The 15,840-nt window shown below is 45.4% G+C and overlaps 2 protein-coding genes across 4 annotated transcripts; both read right to left on the reverse strand.

Moving 5' to 3' along the window:
* Window positions 1-1,671: 1,671 nt before the first annotated feature.
* On the reverse strand, window positions 1,672-4,191 carry LOC127318082 (putative receptor protein kinase ZmPK1). The gene has a single exon (XM_051348704.2). The coding sequence runs from the start codon at window positions 4,182-4,184 to the stop codon at window positions 1,731-1,733; it is 2,454 nt and encodes an 817-aa protein (XP_051204664.1). The 5' UTR covers window positions 4,185-4,191; the 3' UTR covers window positions 1,672-1,730.
* A 4,820-nt stretch (window positions 4,192-9,011) lies between these two features.
* On the reverse strand, window positions 9,012-14,596 carry LOC127318079 (glycerol-3-phosphate dehydrogenase [NAD(+)], chloroplastic). 3 transcript variants are annotated; one of them, XR_007861661.2, is made up of 10 exons: window positions 14,284-14,596; window positions 14,065-14,201; window positions 12,216-12,321; window positions 11,935-12,136; window positions 11,648-11,735; window positions 10,739-10,886; window positions 10,474-10,623; window positions 10,246-10,395; window positions 9,746-9,826; window positions 9,012-9,435 (listed from the first exon to the last, which is right to left on the reverse strand). XR_007861661.2 is itself a non-coding variant. In XM_051348702.2 (9 exons), the coding sequence occupies exons 1-9, from the start codon at window positions 14,536-14,538 to the stop codon at window positions 9,421-9,423; spliced, it is 1,251 nt and encodes a 416-aa protein (XP_051204662.1). In that variant the 5' UTR covers window positions 14,539-14,595; the 3' UTR covers window positions 9,012-9,420. The 3 variants fall into 3 exon arrangements, 2 of the variants coding, with proteins under 2 accessions (XP_051204662.1, XP_051204663.1); XM_051348702.2 differs by lacking the exon at window positions 9,746-9,826 and having other exon boundaries at window positions 14,284-14,595; XM_051348703.2 differs by lacking the exon at window positions 9,012-9,435 and having other exon boundaries at window positions 9,614-9,826.
* Between the last annotated feature and the right edge of the window lie 1,244 nt (window positions 14,597-15,840).

The raw sequence follows: 15,840 nt of genomic DNA on the forward strand, positions 1-15,840 counted from the left end.
GGCCAAATCGGCCGACTCAAGCTGCAGCCTTGCACCTTCTAGAAAGTGAAGAAGAAGATGGCCAACCAGACTAGCAGCAGGGCTCGGGCGGCCGGAACGTAGAGAAGGAGAAGCACACCGGACAGAGATTGCAACAGCGGCAAGGTGGTGGAGCAAACACGGAGTTCTAGCGTGCAATATACCTGGTATATGATACCATGTTGGGAATAACAAATTTCTATTTACATGGGGAAAATACCAATACATCACTACTAGGAAAAGGGCAATCAGTGGCGCACCACTTTTACCCATCAGTGGCGCACTAGTGGTGCGCCACTGCTATCACGCTACTGCTAACTTTTAGTAGTGGCGCACTAGTGGTGCGCCATTGCTATTTGGCTTAGCAGTGGCGCACCAGGTAGTGCGCCCTGGTGCGCCACTACTAGCTTCATGGTGCGCCACTCCTAAACGTCTGAGGTGCGCCACTGGATAGAAAAAAGGTGCGCCACTACTAAAATTTGAAATTTCTAGATCGGGATCTGGATCTGGATCTGGCACATTTTGTTTCGATTTTTTTTGGCTCGTTATTTTTTCTCGTTCTTGTTGCAAGAATTATTTGTGCAATGTTCATTCTCATTTTTCTTAGCCTAGCCGCCGGTGATGATGGATGAGGGACGTAGGAGAGGTGAAGAGAGGTGAGGAGATGTAGGAGAGGATGAACAAGAGGACGAAGGCCAGAGGTAATGGAGGCTAGAGGGTCGCCGGAGGGTCGTCGGAGAGTAAGGTCACCGGAGTTCACCATAGTGGAGGAGCTCGCCGGAAAGTAAGGTCACCGGAGCTCGACATAGTGGAGGAAGTCGCCGGAGTGAAAGGAGGAGAGGAGAGGAGGAGGTCGCCGGAGTGAAAGGAGGAGAGGAGAGGAGGAGGTCGCCGGAGTGAAAGGAGGAGAGGAGGAGAGTAGGAGGAGGAGAGGAGAATGAAAGCAGGAGAATATGTGGAGGAGGAGGGAGGAGGGAGGAGGGGGTTAAGTGGCCGGCTCCTCCCATTTTGAAATTCGTGGGCGGGAAGCTTAGCAGTGGCGCACCAAGGCATGGGTGCGCCACCGCTACTTTTTTTCTTTTTTTTTTCCCAAAATCTAAAACCTGAAAAAAGTCCTGTTTCTGTTTTCCAATTGAGGAATCCATTTTTTGTCCAAACGGCCGATTGCAGCTCTTGGGTCAAACCCATGGTCAAACTTAGTGGTGGCGCACCACAGAAGAGGTGCGCCACTACTACATTTTTTATAGTGGCCCATCACTTTCCGGTGCGCCACTGCTAAGTAGTAGTGGCGCACTGCCCTCCTGGTGCGCCACTAACACTCATCTTACGGCTAGGCCTTTTCCTAATAGTGCATGTATATGTTTGTCAATATGTAGAAAACCTCTTATACAATGGCGATATAGGAAAGGTACCATACGTCACTAGCGATATAGAACAAAACATCCAAGCAGATAGACAAAAAGAAATACGGCTACTCTGTTCCAAATTATAAAACCTTATGGTAAGCTCAAAACATCTTATAATTTGAAACAGAGACAGTACTTGCTAGCTTAGTACTCCATCTTAAAAATATAAAATATAGATGGCCATACAAATCCGTATATTCTCTACATATGATAGGAAAAGGCTTATAGCAAATTTTCTACGACATTACTTTTTATACATTACACACCATCATCTGGCTGTATCAGTAGTAATGACAGTACTGAACTTCATTCCGCCAGTGAAAGCAGAGTTTCGACAACATGGCTCATGCTTGGCCTTCTGCTCCTTTCTTCTTCCAAACATGATACTGCTATCTGAAGCATCACAATCGCTTCTGAATAGTTGAAATCTCCGTCCAGCCTGTAGTCAACAAAATCTAGAAGCCATGACTGATCTTCGCCTGCTAGTTTCTCCTTAAGAATTTCAGCAGAGCATCTAACAGCCATTTCCACCTCCTCACCCTCAACCATCCAACTGGAAACCCGAATCCCCTTCACTAACTCAAGAAGCACTACTCCGTAGCTGTAAACATCTGCCTTACCAGTGATTGGAAGATTGAGAGCCCATTCTGGTGCAATATACCCTCTGGTCCCATGCACTTTTGACAACACTTGTGCGCTTGATCCACGTTTAAGTAGCTTCACCAGTCCAAAATCTGCAATCTTGGGATCAAAGTCTTTATCCAATAATATGTTCTCTGGTTTGACATCACAATGAACAATCCATTCAAGGCACTCATGGTGGAGATAGGCCAGTCCCTTCGCCACCCCAAGTGCAATATTGTACCTTTGGACCCATTGAAGCACAGGAGATAGGCTCTGGTAATCAAACAGAACTGTGGCTAAAGAACCATTCTCAATAAACTCAGAAACCAAGAGCTTGTGCGTCTTCTTAACACAAAACCCCCAGATTCTGACAACATTCATATGATAAATTGTGCCTATGACACTTAGCTCAGACCTGAACTCCTGCTCTCCTTGGATCACATCATTTAGCTTCTTCACTGCAACCTTCCTTTCATCATCGAGGACTCCCTTGTAAACTGCTCCTGATCTACCACTTCCTATCTCTTCTTGGAAGCAATTGGTTGCCTTCTGTAACTCCTTGTAGCTAAATATTCGGAACTGGCTGGAAATTATCTTGTAACCTTCATCTGTAATCTCGGATCTTCTTTCCCATTTGTAAACAACCCAACACCCGGCAACGATTAAAGTTATTTCAGTGAGAAACAGTGTTAATGCAGAAGAGAGGAAGTAACCAAAATTGAACTTGGAAGAGCCATCCTTCAACATTTGCGATGAGACGTTGGCTTCCTTTTCATTAAATTTGCATGCGTGAGTTACTGAAGAAGCCAATTTTGACGAAGACAAGGCTCCCTTGGGAACTTTCAGATAAATGTCATTGTGCTGATTTGGAAAGATTTTGCCGTTAAAAAGATAGACCTTCAGATAACATTTTCCGTTTCCCTGACAGTAACCAAAAGCTTCGCAATCAGTATTGTTCAAGCACATATGTCTGCACTTCTGAATTGGCACATGCTCAGCGTAGCCAAAATCATACCCATAGAAGTCGGTGTCGGCAAGCTTTCTGAATGAGAAATCCTGGGTGGAGATGTTTGCCTTCCGTCTTATCTGTTTGTCCCGGTTAGCTCTTATGTTTACCTTGCGCCGGCATCCTTTGCTCCAATTGCTTCCATCAACCACCTCGAAGCCTTCAAGGCAAGAGCACTCAAGCTTAGGTATATATTTGCAGAGGCTGTTTTTGCCACACAGTCCATGCATGTCACAAACCAGACTGAATGCCATCCAAGAGACTGACCAATTGCCGCTTATCGTGTTTAGGCTATACAGCCTAAGGTTGCCATCGTAATCCAGAGTCAACCTCCTCATGACCTTATCACCAAAATCAGAAGCTTCAAACTCAAAGTCATCACTTGAAGAAAACTGTCCTGTCGGTTGAAGAATTGCATGAAGGCTACGGTTGTAAGTAGTCCTGTTATTTTCCCATGGTTTGTTGAAAGGATTGGGCCAATATATGCTGCTAACCTCGGGGCCATTGTAGATGAGTTTTAGCTGATTGTCACTGTCAAAGTACAATGTATATAACCCTGAGTAGAGCAAACCTCTCGCAGAGGCAGATACCAGTTTTGTGTTCCGAGTCATCGGCTGCGATGGCAGAAGTGTGTCTGTCGGCGAGTCGAAGCTTCTCCAGAGTTGCTGACCGTCCGGATCCACGATGACAAGGTTGCCGGAGTCCAGAAGCTGAGCACGGCTGGCACGAGTCGCGGTCGTGTTGGTGCTCCAGACGGCGGCGCCATTGTAGTCGAGCAGGTCCAAACCTCCGTCTCTCCGGAAGGCGAGCCTAGACCCTCTGCCATTCACCGGTGCGTCGCGGTTGGCCGTCCAAGCGACGGTCTTCCCCGACGAGCCGGTGAACCAGACGGAGAAGGTAAAGGCGTTTGTAGCCACCCTGTAGAAGCCACATGCGAACTCGCCGTTCGGCGAGACGAGGACGGGGGTGGTGGTACTGGTACCTTCGTCGATGGAGACCGAGGAACCTCTCGCGAGGTAGCTGCTGCCATGGTCCTTGGTAGCAGCAATGGACATGAGCATGAGAAGGAAGGAGATGGATGTGGTGAAGATGTAGGCACCCGCACCTCCCATGGGCGCAATGGCAATCATCTGAACACTTATGCACAGGAGGAAGCAGTGCGTGCGTTCGTGCTACAGGCGTGTATATATTGTCAGACATATATGCTGCGTGTACTGGTGAAATGCCTGAGGTTCACGTACGCGGTTTCCATAATTCCACTGGTAAGTTGCTATAGCAAGTACTCCCCTGATTGGATTTGAAAGGAACTGGACGGCAAGTCATCTAGCCCGTCAAGCACGGCGATTTGATTAAATTTGAGACAGCATCGGCGAGGTCATGCCCTACGAAGCACCGATACGGCAACACGGGTACGGCGATACGGAGACGGCGATACGGGATACGGCGATTTCAAAAAACAGCGAAACGGCGATACGGCGAGTATATGTATAAATGCAAAAATATAATAGACCATAAATCAAAAATCATAACGAAGTAAATACAAAAGATGGCATAGAACATAGAAGTACTGCCCCATTTTCTGTCTATGGAATTGCTTGCACTAGGACCAACTGAAGATTGACCTTCTGCAGATGCCATCTCACTTCCTGGCCAGCCAAGCAATCGGGTCAAACGGGAGAGCAACAATCAAGCAGCAATACGCAGGCCTAGCACTAGCACTAGCAGAGCAGCAAGCAAGCAGCTGCTACCAATCTCAGGTACATATGGGAGGCAGCAGCCAGCAGTACCTTCGGGAGGCAGCTACCTATCTTAGCACTAGCCTACCACCAAAAGAAGACTGGCTGCCTACCATGCCACTGCCTGCGGATGACATGTCGTCGGTATCCCACTCCAGGTATCGATAGCACCAAAAAAAGACTGGCTGCCTGTCGTGCTTCTTCACCATCAGAAAAGTAGCACACCAGAAAGGAGAAAGGAAGCAGAGGTTTTGAAGTATCAGTGCTTCGCCAGGTATCGTCGGAGTATCGTTGGAGTATCATCGGAGTATCAGCATTGTTTTCTTTCTTTTTTAATGTGGGAAAATGGGATACGCCAGCGATACGTGTATCGGAGTATCGGTGGAGTATCGGAGTATCGGAGAAGTACGGTACGTAGATACGGCAAGTTTTGAAGTATCGGTGCTTCGTAGGTCATGCCTCGTTCTTGCTTCGTCTTCTCTGCATTCCGTGGAGCAAAGGTGGACACGATCGAGATCATGTTGTTTTCTGCAGTAAACGCTAGGTAGGTGTTGTGCTGCTGCAGGCCTGGACACACCGAGTCACTGACCGATCGAGATCATGTTGCTATCTGTACAGTTACTCCAATCTGTCTTGTCTAGTACGGCAGGCGATGCTCGATCGGTAGCTTGAGAGGGCGCTAAAATCACAGGGCTGAAACGACCTGAGAGCATATCCCCAAAGGTTTCTGGACACTGCCGTACATTTAACCGGCTACAGTCGTACGTCCAAAGACCCGCCTCCAGACCGTCTCCGCTCAGGGTATGGTTCCGACGCGCCGAACAGAGCGAAAAAACAAGCCGCGACTGGCGGGTTTGACGCGTCAGTGACCCATTGAAATTTAATTAGTCTCCTGCCACTTTCAGCCGCCAGTCGCACATTTCTCTATCCTATCAAAAGATTTCACCCCTCTCGCCGATTCGTTTCTCTCTCCCGTCGCTGATACTCTCTGCCTCCCGCCGCCGCTACTCTCTCCTAGCCATGGTGCCAACAGTCCTAAAAAAACTGGCCAAAAAATCGGTCATCAAGCCACCAGGTAAGGAGGCAACGACGAAGGGCCCGAAGGCGCCCTTTGCGAAGCCGCGGAAGACGCTGGCGGCGAAGGTGAAGCCGGGGGAGTGGACCGAAGAAAGTTGGCAGTAAGACTGTCTGCGACGCAAGTTGTCGACAGCGGAGCGGAGAAAGCGGCGGGTAGTGGAGCAAGCGAGGAAGATGGCGGCGTCGCTTGCGCAGCAGAAGGCCGTGCTGGCCGCGTGTGCCACTGCAACCGCCGCGAGCCCATGGAGTTGGTCGATGAGCGCGTACATTTTGGGAGTGGCGTCCCGTCGACACCCGGTTACTTCAGCGAGGATGCAGCGGCGACGCCCGGGTGCCTGGCACCGCGCTTGTCACCATGGTACGAGGTTGCGCTGGCGCATGGCGGCTTCAACACGAACGCCGTGTTCTCCCCGACGTACGATGAGGAACAACGCCAGCAAGGCCACGATGCAGACGGTGTTGCCTTCACTGGTCGCAGGGGTCCGCTCCAATTCGAGGGCGCTGGTGCTCCGTTCGGGGAGGAGGAGGCAGCGTCGTGGCACCAGCAACCGCGTCGACGACAGCGTCTGCTAGTACACCTGCGTCGGCATCGGTATAGGCGTCGGTGATGGAGCAGCCAGACCGTGCAGAGCACGACGAGGTCGTTTGTGCTCGATGGGCCTACATCGACTCAGGATGCGCCGTCATCATTGTCGAATTGCTTCTTCTAAATTATGTTTAATTCGTACCTCCGGTCTGTAATATGATTGCGTCCAATACTTTGATCACGGCTACTTTGATCGCGACAACTTCGACGGAATAATCTCTTTTAAATGTGAACTATTTAAATTTAGGTTTGAGGATGGTTTTTGGGACGCGGCTGAGAACGGAAGCGCCCCAAATACGACACGAGCCGGCAGCGTCTCCCATTCGATCAATCCAGCAACTTTGAAAAACGCTTTGAAGAACGTGATTGAAGATGCTCTGATAAATTCTTTTGTTACTGTCGTTGTGTACTTCAATTGCCCCTGCCCTTGGCCTGCCGAGGACGGCACGGCTGACGGCATGGCTGCATTAAGTGGGAGAGACGAACCTGCTGCTGACTAGTAGCAAGGACCTGTACTTTGTTATTGAAAACCCGCTTTGAAAAAAAAATATTACACACTGTGAACGAGTCTAATTGCAATGAGGTGGTCGGTGTATTCAAAACTTTATTTAACAAGGAGTGACCATGAAGGGCTTGGAGCTGCATTAAAAGTGGTCCAAATTACATAGAGGCCCTCAATAGAAAAACAAATTAAAACAAGGCCCTAACTTTTGCAACAAGGGCCCGCACACGTTCGAAGGAAACACCATCAAGTCCATGACCACTGTCTCCAACGCTGAGCCTGATGCGGCAGCCACCGACGTCCTCTTCGGGCACGAGACTACTCGGAGATGAAACAACAAAGAGTGCGATGGCAAAGCACCCAAGATCCTCCACGGGAGGAAGAAAGGACAAGGGCAGCTCCTGTGTCCTACCGTTGACTGACCCTAGAGGCTCCTGATAACGGTGATGCGCATACGTGCTAATAATGATTTCCACAGGTTGCAGCGGGCAGAACTTCCACCGAAACATTAAATCCACATACCCCATGCGTCCATCCATCATCGAAACAGCAAATGAATGTAATTAATATTTTATAAACTTTGGACGAGTGAAAGGACATGGGGAAGCTATGAATAGACGGTTTAAAACTTTTACTAGCTGAGCTTAACAAATGAGGAATAAAACTAGTGTTTAATTTGTCGAACACAAAACCTATATAATAAAGGTTCACTTATGTGCACCAACAACTTATACTAACCAAGACAAGCAACTATGTGATAGCAAGATATATAACTTCAAGCACAAATGCTATGACAAACTAAAGTGCATACCTAAAGAGCTTGGGTATATAAATAACCGTGGCACATGGAGACAATGATGTATCCCAAGTTTACACTCTTGCGACTGCTACTCTCCGTTAGAGCGGTGTGGAGGCACAAGGCTCCCAAAACGTCACGAAGGGCTCACCGTATTCTATTCGAGTCTTCCCAGAAAAAGCACATTCCTCGATCCACTATGGAATCTGAGGGTGGTCACCGAACCCGCACAAAGCTTGGGGCAATCTGCGCAACTTAATTGGAGGCTCCAAAGAAATTGTCAGAAAGGCCCATGCTTGACGAATCTAGGATTTTACCATTTGGGTAGTATTTGCTTCTCAATACCCTTGCACATAAACTTTCAGGTTCCAAAATTAGCCTCCATATTTGCTTAGCAAGCATAGCTTTATTAAAGCAATGTGGTCTCTAAAACCCATTCCTCCTCTCTTCTTTGGTACACACAATTTCCACCAAGCGAACCAACGCATTTTTTTATTTGTCACATCATCACCCCACCAACATTGCGATATTGCATCTGTAATTCCTTTACATATTTTTTCGGAACTAGAAATACGGACATCGCGTAAGCTGGTGTTGCTTGCGCAACAGCTTTCAATTTCACCTCCTTGCCACCCATGGAGAGAGTCCTCTCCTTCCAACCATGTGCATGCTAAAAAACTCTATCAACAAGATATTGGAATATATCACTTCTATCCGCTCCGACTAACAAAGGTAGGCCTAAATACTTATCAGACAAAGCTTCAACCATAATGTTCAGAGTATTGCAGACTTCCACTCTTCTATCTACATTAGTATTTGGGCTGAAATAGATACTGCACTTTGCTTGCGATCTTTCTTTGTTGCTTGATTGTTGTACCCTGCTCTAGTCCTCCTCACGTAGGTGGGCAGGTTTTTCTGCCAGTTGGTCTGTCCCTCATGGCACCCCGCTCTAGTCTCCCATTGCACCTTCTGGTGTCGGTTGGGGCTATTCGCCACCTGATCTCCTGCCCTATGATCCCTGCCAGTGCTGGAATCCTCGGAACCAGAATAATTACGGAACAAGAAAAATTCAAAAAAATTTACGGAACAAGATCCGCTTTGTTGGGAGATCTCTGACCCCAGCCTTGAGCCCTTGATCCTCATAGAGGGTCCCAAATCGATGGACCTGCCCCCAAAACTGCTAGCTGAGACAGAAGGGCGTAGAGGTGGAACCATCTTCTGTCAAAGATGGTACCACCCCAAATCCATGCAAACACTATATTTGCCTACTTTCAAAGTTTCATCAAAAGAAAAAAAAACTCAGGTCATGACATGAATATGAACAACCAATCCATGCCATGCACAAGAAAAGAACAACTGATCCGCATCCCTTGATCAACTCATTCTAAAAGCAGTGCAACCTACAACGAAACATGCTACAATGTCCCTATTTAATTTCTTCCCTGTAAATCTGTAATGTATATCCTTTCTCTGTACTTGTGCACAAGGATGCGCCAGAGAGCATAACAACTTCGTATGAGTGCAAAATTCTGTTGATATCCGTGAAAGCAATGGACTGAAGGAGAGCTTCCCTTGAAAATATAGATGATCCGATGTAGGAGATACACATGTGGGGGGAGTCTGGCGGAGCAACAGGATCAGTGGGTCGATTCATTTGGACTGATTCTTGTCAGACTTCCTCCACCTGTAAATACAATTTTGAAGGTGAATGGTTTTTCAATTTTAGAGTTCAATTATTCCACCTGGTGTGTAAAATTAAATAAAACGTTGAACATAAATACAGATCTTGTTGAGTTCAAAATTCACTTAATTATTTGTCATTATCAATAGGTTGCTGAAAAACAACTGCTAATGCCCCACAGTAACAAAGAAGCCTGACTAACACGTGGAGTCCCATAATTGGAAAATATGCTATACACTTTTTAAATCTTGTTAACAAAATGCCAATCATCACCATGCAAAATTAAAGAAACCAGATTTGGTAAGTTATTCACAATATAAAAAGACAGATCTGGCGGTGCAACAGGTTCAACGGATAGATTCAGTTGGACTGATTCCTGTCAGACTTCCTCCACCTGTAAATACAATTTTAAATGTGAATTATTTGTCAATTTTAGAGTTCAATTATTCCACCTGGTGTGTAAAATTAAATAAAATGGTGAACATAAATACCGATCTTGTTAAATTCAAAATAAGCTTAATTATTTGTCATTATCAAAAGGTTGCTGAAAAACATCTGCTAATGCCCCACAGTAACAAAGAACCCTGACTACCACGTGGAGACCCTTATTGGAAATTATGCTATACACTTCTTAAATCTTTGTTAACAAAATGCCAATCATCACCATGCGAAATGAAAGAAACCAGATTTGGTAAGTTATTCACTATGAAAAAGACATCATCAGGACAAGTTTGCACAACACTTCCAAACTGGTTTTGAAAAATAGAACACTTCGTTGGAGAACTGGATCAAACACAAAATAGAATGGCCGACCTGTGGAAGATTCATTAACTCCATAACAGCCTTCTTTGGAGTTAACTCATTGTCAATTATCCGAGCTACTGCTGTCAAGACTGGTAGTTTTACATTGTACTTCTGAGCCAATGCGATGACAGCACCAGCAGTTGACACACCTTCAGCAACCTAAAGTGAGAGACAAATATATAAATTACATTGCACTGTTTCTTACTAACCTTAAGCAGTGGAAGGAATACTACAAACCTGATTCATCGAATTTAAGATTTCATCAAGTTTTTCGCCTGAACCAAGACGTAATCCCACGTTTCTATTCCGTGAAAGACTGACAAAACATGTAAGCATGATATCACCCGAGCCAGATAGACCAGCAAGGGTTGTTGGCTTTGCTCCCATCTTCAAAAAAAGGAAAGAAAAAAGAAACAGTGTACTTCATAGATGATCCTTTTAACCAGTACTTTTTTCAGAACTGATAATAATACAATACACGAGATAAACAACTACTGCACACCTTTGTCGCCAACCACCGAATTTCAGAACAGCCTTGAGCAACAAGGGCAGCCATACAATTATTTCCCAGGTGCATACCTTCTACTATACCTGCTGCTATTGCAAGAACATTCTTAAGTGCGCCCGCAATTTCTACCCCTGTAACGTCACTGAAGCATCACATGTCACATTCAAATATTGTTTGTAATATTAAGTCCAAAATCAATGAACAAAGGCAAATGTATTAGAATTAATTTTTTCCAGTGTGATACATCAGTTCAAACCCACCATTTTAATGGATAGTAGCTAACAGATGGGTCCAGAAATCTGAAGAGAAGCTGGATGGCACTCTAACGCACATCGTCTTTATTTCCTTTTCGTGAATACAAACCAGATCTTCGTATCATTCCATTCCAAGAAAGAAAATTTACACCGTCATCTTATGGCTCTACAAATTATAATACAGTCGCAAATCAACACAAGGAACTGCTCTACAAAATAAGAAAAGCCTAATCTCTAACTACATGAAGCAAAGCAAACATACATCTGACCACCATACTCAGAAAAGGAGTTCTCGAGGCTGAACCGACACGAGTTAATTGAATACACCATCTGTATATCTTAAGTTAATGGCTTCACTAACATGACATGTGGTTTCTACATGGATACCTAAAGCAATTGTCCAGTGGGCAATATAGAACATTATATGCAAAATAACTTTCAAAACTGTCCATCATAGTATCCTACTATTTAACCATGTGGTAGACTGGTAGTAAACTAGTTTAAGAAAGGGAATGAAAATTATTTCTCCATATCACTCACGGAAAAAGAGAATACCACGGAACCAACAAACAACAAATTTGGTCATGGCATGCACATTTTGCAGCTGATGATTATCATAGCATCTAATGTGCTAGGTACTAGGCATTACCTTGATGTGCTTATCCTCAAATTTGAAGACGCCAAGAGCTGCTGAACAGCACTTGCCAGCTTTTTGTCTTTGGATGCGACCACCATAGCTGCAATTTTAAGTTGGATAACTGTAAAGTTCTATTTATAGAAAGACCCGAGCAAGTGTTACATAAAAGAATTAAGGAAACTAGAAAGCTAAGAGTTCTTAAACATAAGCAACATGAAATACTGTCCAAATAACTTAGTTTCACAAGCATGAGAGTATGACATGAAAATCAAGAATACGGCAAAATGATGTTTGCTAACCTGTTGGCAGTCTGTCCATCAGTTCTACCGCAAAAGAAGGTCCTGACAAAACAACAAATGGTTGGCGAGGATTTCCCAATGCTCGAGGAATGATTTGAGACATTGTACGAAGGGTGTTAAGTTCCAGCCCTTTGCTAAGTGATATGAATGGCAACTTCGGATCAACATGTGTTGAAATACTCCGAAGAAAGGATGAACTGAACTGCCACGAAAAATATCAGACTATGAAGAGAAGAAACCCCTACTGCAAACCACAATGCTTCATAAAGAACTGTTAATACCTGAACAGGGACAGCATGGAAGCAGAAATCAGCTCCTGCTAAAGCATCACTAGCACTAGTTGTTGCAACAATGTTTCCTGGCAACCTGTACTCTGATAAGTATTTGCTGCAGTGAAGTGAGAGGAACTGTAAGTTACATACAAAGTTTGCTTGGTGATATTTTCCTTGCAGAATTGGCCATTGGCTCATAGCACAGAAAAGTATCTGAATACTCAGCATTAAATATATTCTACCTACCATCAATGAATTAGGATCATTTAAGAAGTTTCAGTACAGAACAAATTTATCCCCAGATCAACCATGTTGTCAGTAAAATGACCACTTCGAACTTTGAGCCAAACATGCTCACTTACATGAATGACTGAACTCTTGGCATATCATCATTCGTGCCATACAACGACAGCCATTTTTTTCCGAAATGGAGGGTGGGCCTCCAGCCTCTGCATCGAAAAGATACTGCCTTTTTTATTAATTTATTCAACAAAGGTCGTCCGATCTGGGAGTCCCAAATCTAGGGTTTCCCCCGGAGCAGCATTAGTGGGTAGACGAAGACTGCAGCGGCGATGCCTTCAACAAGGGAATGGCGCATGGACACCACCATCGCCTGCCATGACCAGGGCTCAGATTTCTCTGGCAGCCACGCCTCCCCTTCCTTGCCACCAGCAATCGATGGACCGGAACAGATCGGGCCGGACCCAGCCGACGAGCAAGAAGCACGACCTCTCCATAGCAGCCATGACCTCCACGACCCATCGATGCATAACACCGATGACGGTAAAACCACCGGTTACCATCGCCGAAGGCCGAAACCGCGATGATGGCGAAGTCACTGCACCCGCCGACGGCGGGACACCACCGTCCCTGGCCGCCCCCTCCTTGCGCCTTTGGCAGTTCAAGCCGTGCCGAAGATGGATCTGGGCGGGCACCATATCCGCAGAGCACACGACTTCCCTGCTGACGCCGCCCGAACAGCCTGAGTAGATCATCGCCGCACCCACTACCCCCTTATTCCAAATATTGATCCGATCCAATATCATCAGGATGCAAAAGTCATCACGTTGAAATTACAGAAGTCCAATTTTGCATATCTAGGGGATTACATCCCGGGAAAAACATCCATTATGGAAGTGTATGCAAGTCAATATTATATAAACCCGAGCACCTTTGCACCAGCAGGGGAAGAAGACAGTGGAGGCACCTGGCATCGCCATTGAGAAGTTCATTCGAATAGGAACTCAATCGTGTAACTTTTGTGACATAAACTTTTTATTTCGTTGGGGTTAAATGTATGGTCAATGTAAATCTTAAAAAAAGTGTGTGCCACCTAAATAGGGACGGAGGGAGTATTTGCTACGGCTGTGCAGCTCTGAACTTTCAGGAGCAACACGGGTACGGCTGAATAGCAGAATTTGATGCAACCATCCAGAACTAGCTATAAACTTTCCTCATATGTAGGGGAGATATAGAGAACCCATGTGAATCTAAAAAAAAGATAGGCAGATAGTAAGGAGTCCAAAGATCTACTTGTAATTTTTATTACTTTTGGAAATGCTTGTACTGATATTGATGATTATTAATAGATTGGCGGAATTTTCTTACTCCCTCTCTCACAGTTTATTAGGCATGCGCGTATCCCTATGTCGCAAATTTGATCAAGTTAGTATTAGTTATATGTTATAAAAATTATATCATTAGAAAGTTTAGATGTTCTATTTTCTAATGATATAATTTTTGCATTATATAATTTAAATTATATAGGTCAAATTGGTGACCTAGTAATACGAGGATCACTAGTAAACTGAGACGGAGTGAGTAAAAAAAAAGTAAGGAGTCCAACGACGGTGCCCACCAATTGACATGGTGGCGGTTGATGGAGCGGCAGACAAGCTCGTCACGGAGCAGCATGGCCACCTCTAGGTCGGGCTTCTTGGCTGCCACCTGCGCCGCCATGGCAGTCCCGAACGAGCCGCCTCCGAGAACCACCACCTGCAATTTCCTCCGACGATGAGATCCCACAAGGAAGACAGCAATTAAGCGTCCTTGGTAAAACAAACAGCCCGCCCATCACCTTCCGAGTGGTCTCGAGGACGTCGCTGCGGTTGCGCCGGCGCCAGGAGCGAGACCACCGGACGAGCTTCTCCCACGCGATCCGCACAATGCGGCGCCGGTCCTTCCGGGCGATCCGCGGGGCATCCTCGTCCGTCTCGGCATCTGGAGGTGGCGCGCCGGTGGCTGCAGTGCAGATGGGCAGGAGGCAGTGGCGAGCGGTGGTGATGCGAGAGCGAGGGGTTGGGCTTGGGGCAAGGAAGGCGGCGGTGGCCATCGGAAGGGAAGTGGCCAAAGGAATGCAAGGTGTTTTGTTATCTTATCCGTTCCCACCTGTTTCTCAATTCTTTCTTCTTTGAAACGGAAACCAGATTTCTCTTTCCTCCCAAAAAATAGATTTATAAACGGATTTGCTGGAAATCAGGCGTCTTATACTTAATAAATTTAAGTCGAGCGCTTAGAGATTTGTATTTTGTATTTGTAGATTCGTGCTCTGATTGGACTGTTTGTGTGTGTTTGTGTTGTTATTGGCCCGACGCGTAAGCGGGTTGACTTGTTTTTTTGCGGGCTTTCTGAAGTGGGCTTGTGGTGACGTTTCTATCTATAAGGCGTCTTTCTCTCTCCCATGGAACCGCTTATCGCGCATTCTAGTTGCACGTGTGTTGCAAACGATATATTTCCAGTTGCATGTGGGTTGTAACTGAGGTTTTTCGGTTACAGAGTTGCAACTGATTTTGTTTTTCCAATTGCATGAGCGTTGCAACTGAGATTTTTCTATTTGTGCATATGTGCAACTAAGAATTTCCACATACATGTAGGTTGCAACTGAGAATTTTTCAAGTTACGCCTGCGTCGTAACTAAGAATTTTCACTTACATGTGGGTTGCAACTGATATTTTTTTTCAATTGCATGAGCGTTGCAACTGAGATTTTCCAGTTACGCATATGTTGCAACTAAGAATTTCCACGTACATGTAGGTTGCAATTAAGATTTTTCCAGTTACGCATGCGTCGTAACTAAGAATTTCCACTTACATGTGGATTGCAACTGTGTTTTTTCCAGTTACACGTAAATTGCTACTAAGATTTTTCTTATGTCTTAAATGGTTGCACAGATTATTTTTTCTACTCGAAAATGCGAACACACAAAATTGGATGCCAAAATTAAAGTAGTACACGGCTTAATAAGCTACTGATGTCAGCGACTTACACTTATAGACGCTCCCATTTATAAATTCTAACTTTAATGAAACCTGATTTCTCTTTCCTCCGAAAAAAATTTATACCCGAGGTCCAAAGATCACGGTGAATTCACACCGCAATGGGTCTCAGTTCTGAAATGTCATCCAAAAGGTCAAATCCGTATTTTATCGGGCGAAACACCAGGTGCGATGCGGGAGGTTGTAATGTCCCAGGTTTAGAGACGATCGGGGGGTGGGTAGATTTTAGAAAGGGATGTGCATTGCATTGTAAATTACGGGGAAATTTCGCGCTTTTAAAACAAAACTGCATCGAAGGGGGACAGGTTTCTCTCTCGACACCTTACAGGGTTAGGGTTTCGAGAGTGCGATGAACTTGT

This window comes from Lolium perenne, chromosome 7 (assembly GCF_019359855.2).
Source record: "Lolium perenne isolate Kyuss_39 chromosome 7, Kyuss_2.0, whole genome shotgun sequence".
Classification (NCBI taxonomy): Eukaryota; Viridiplantae; Streptophyta; class Magnoliopsida; order Poales; family Poaceae; genus Lolium; species Lolium perenne.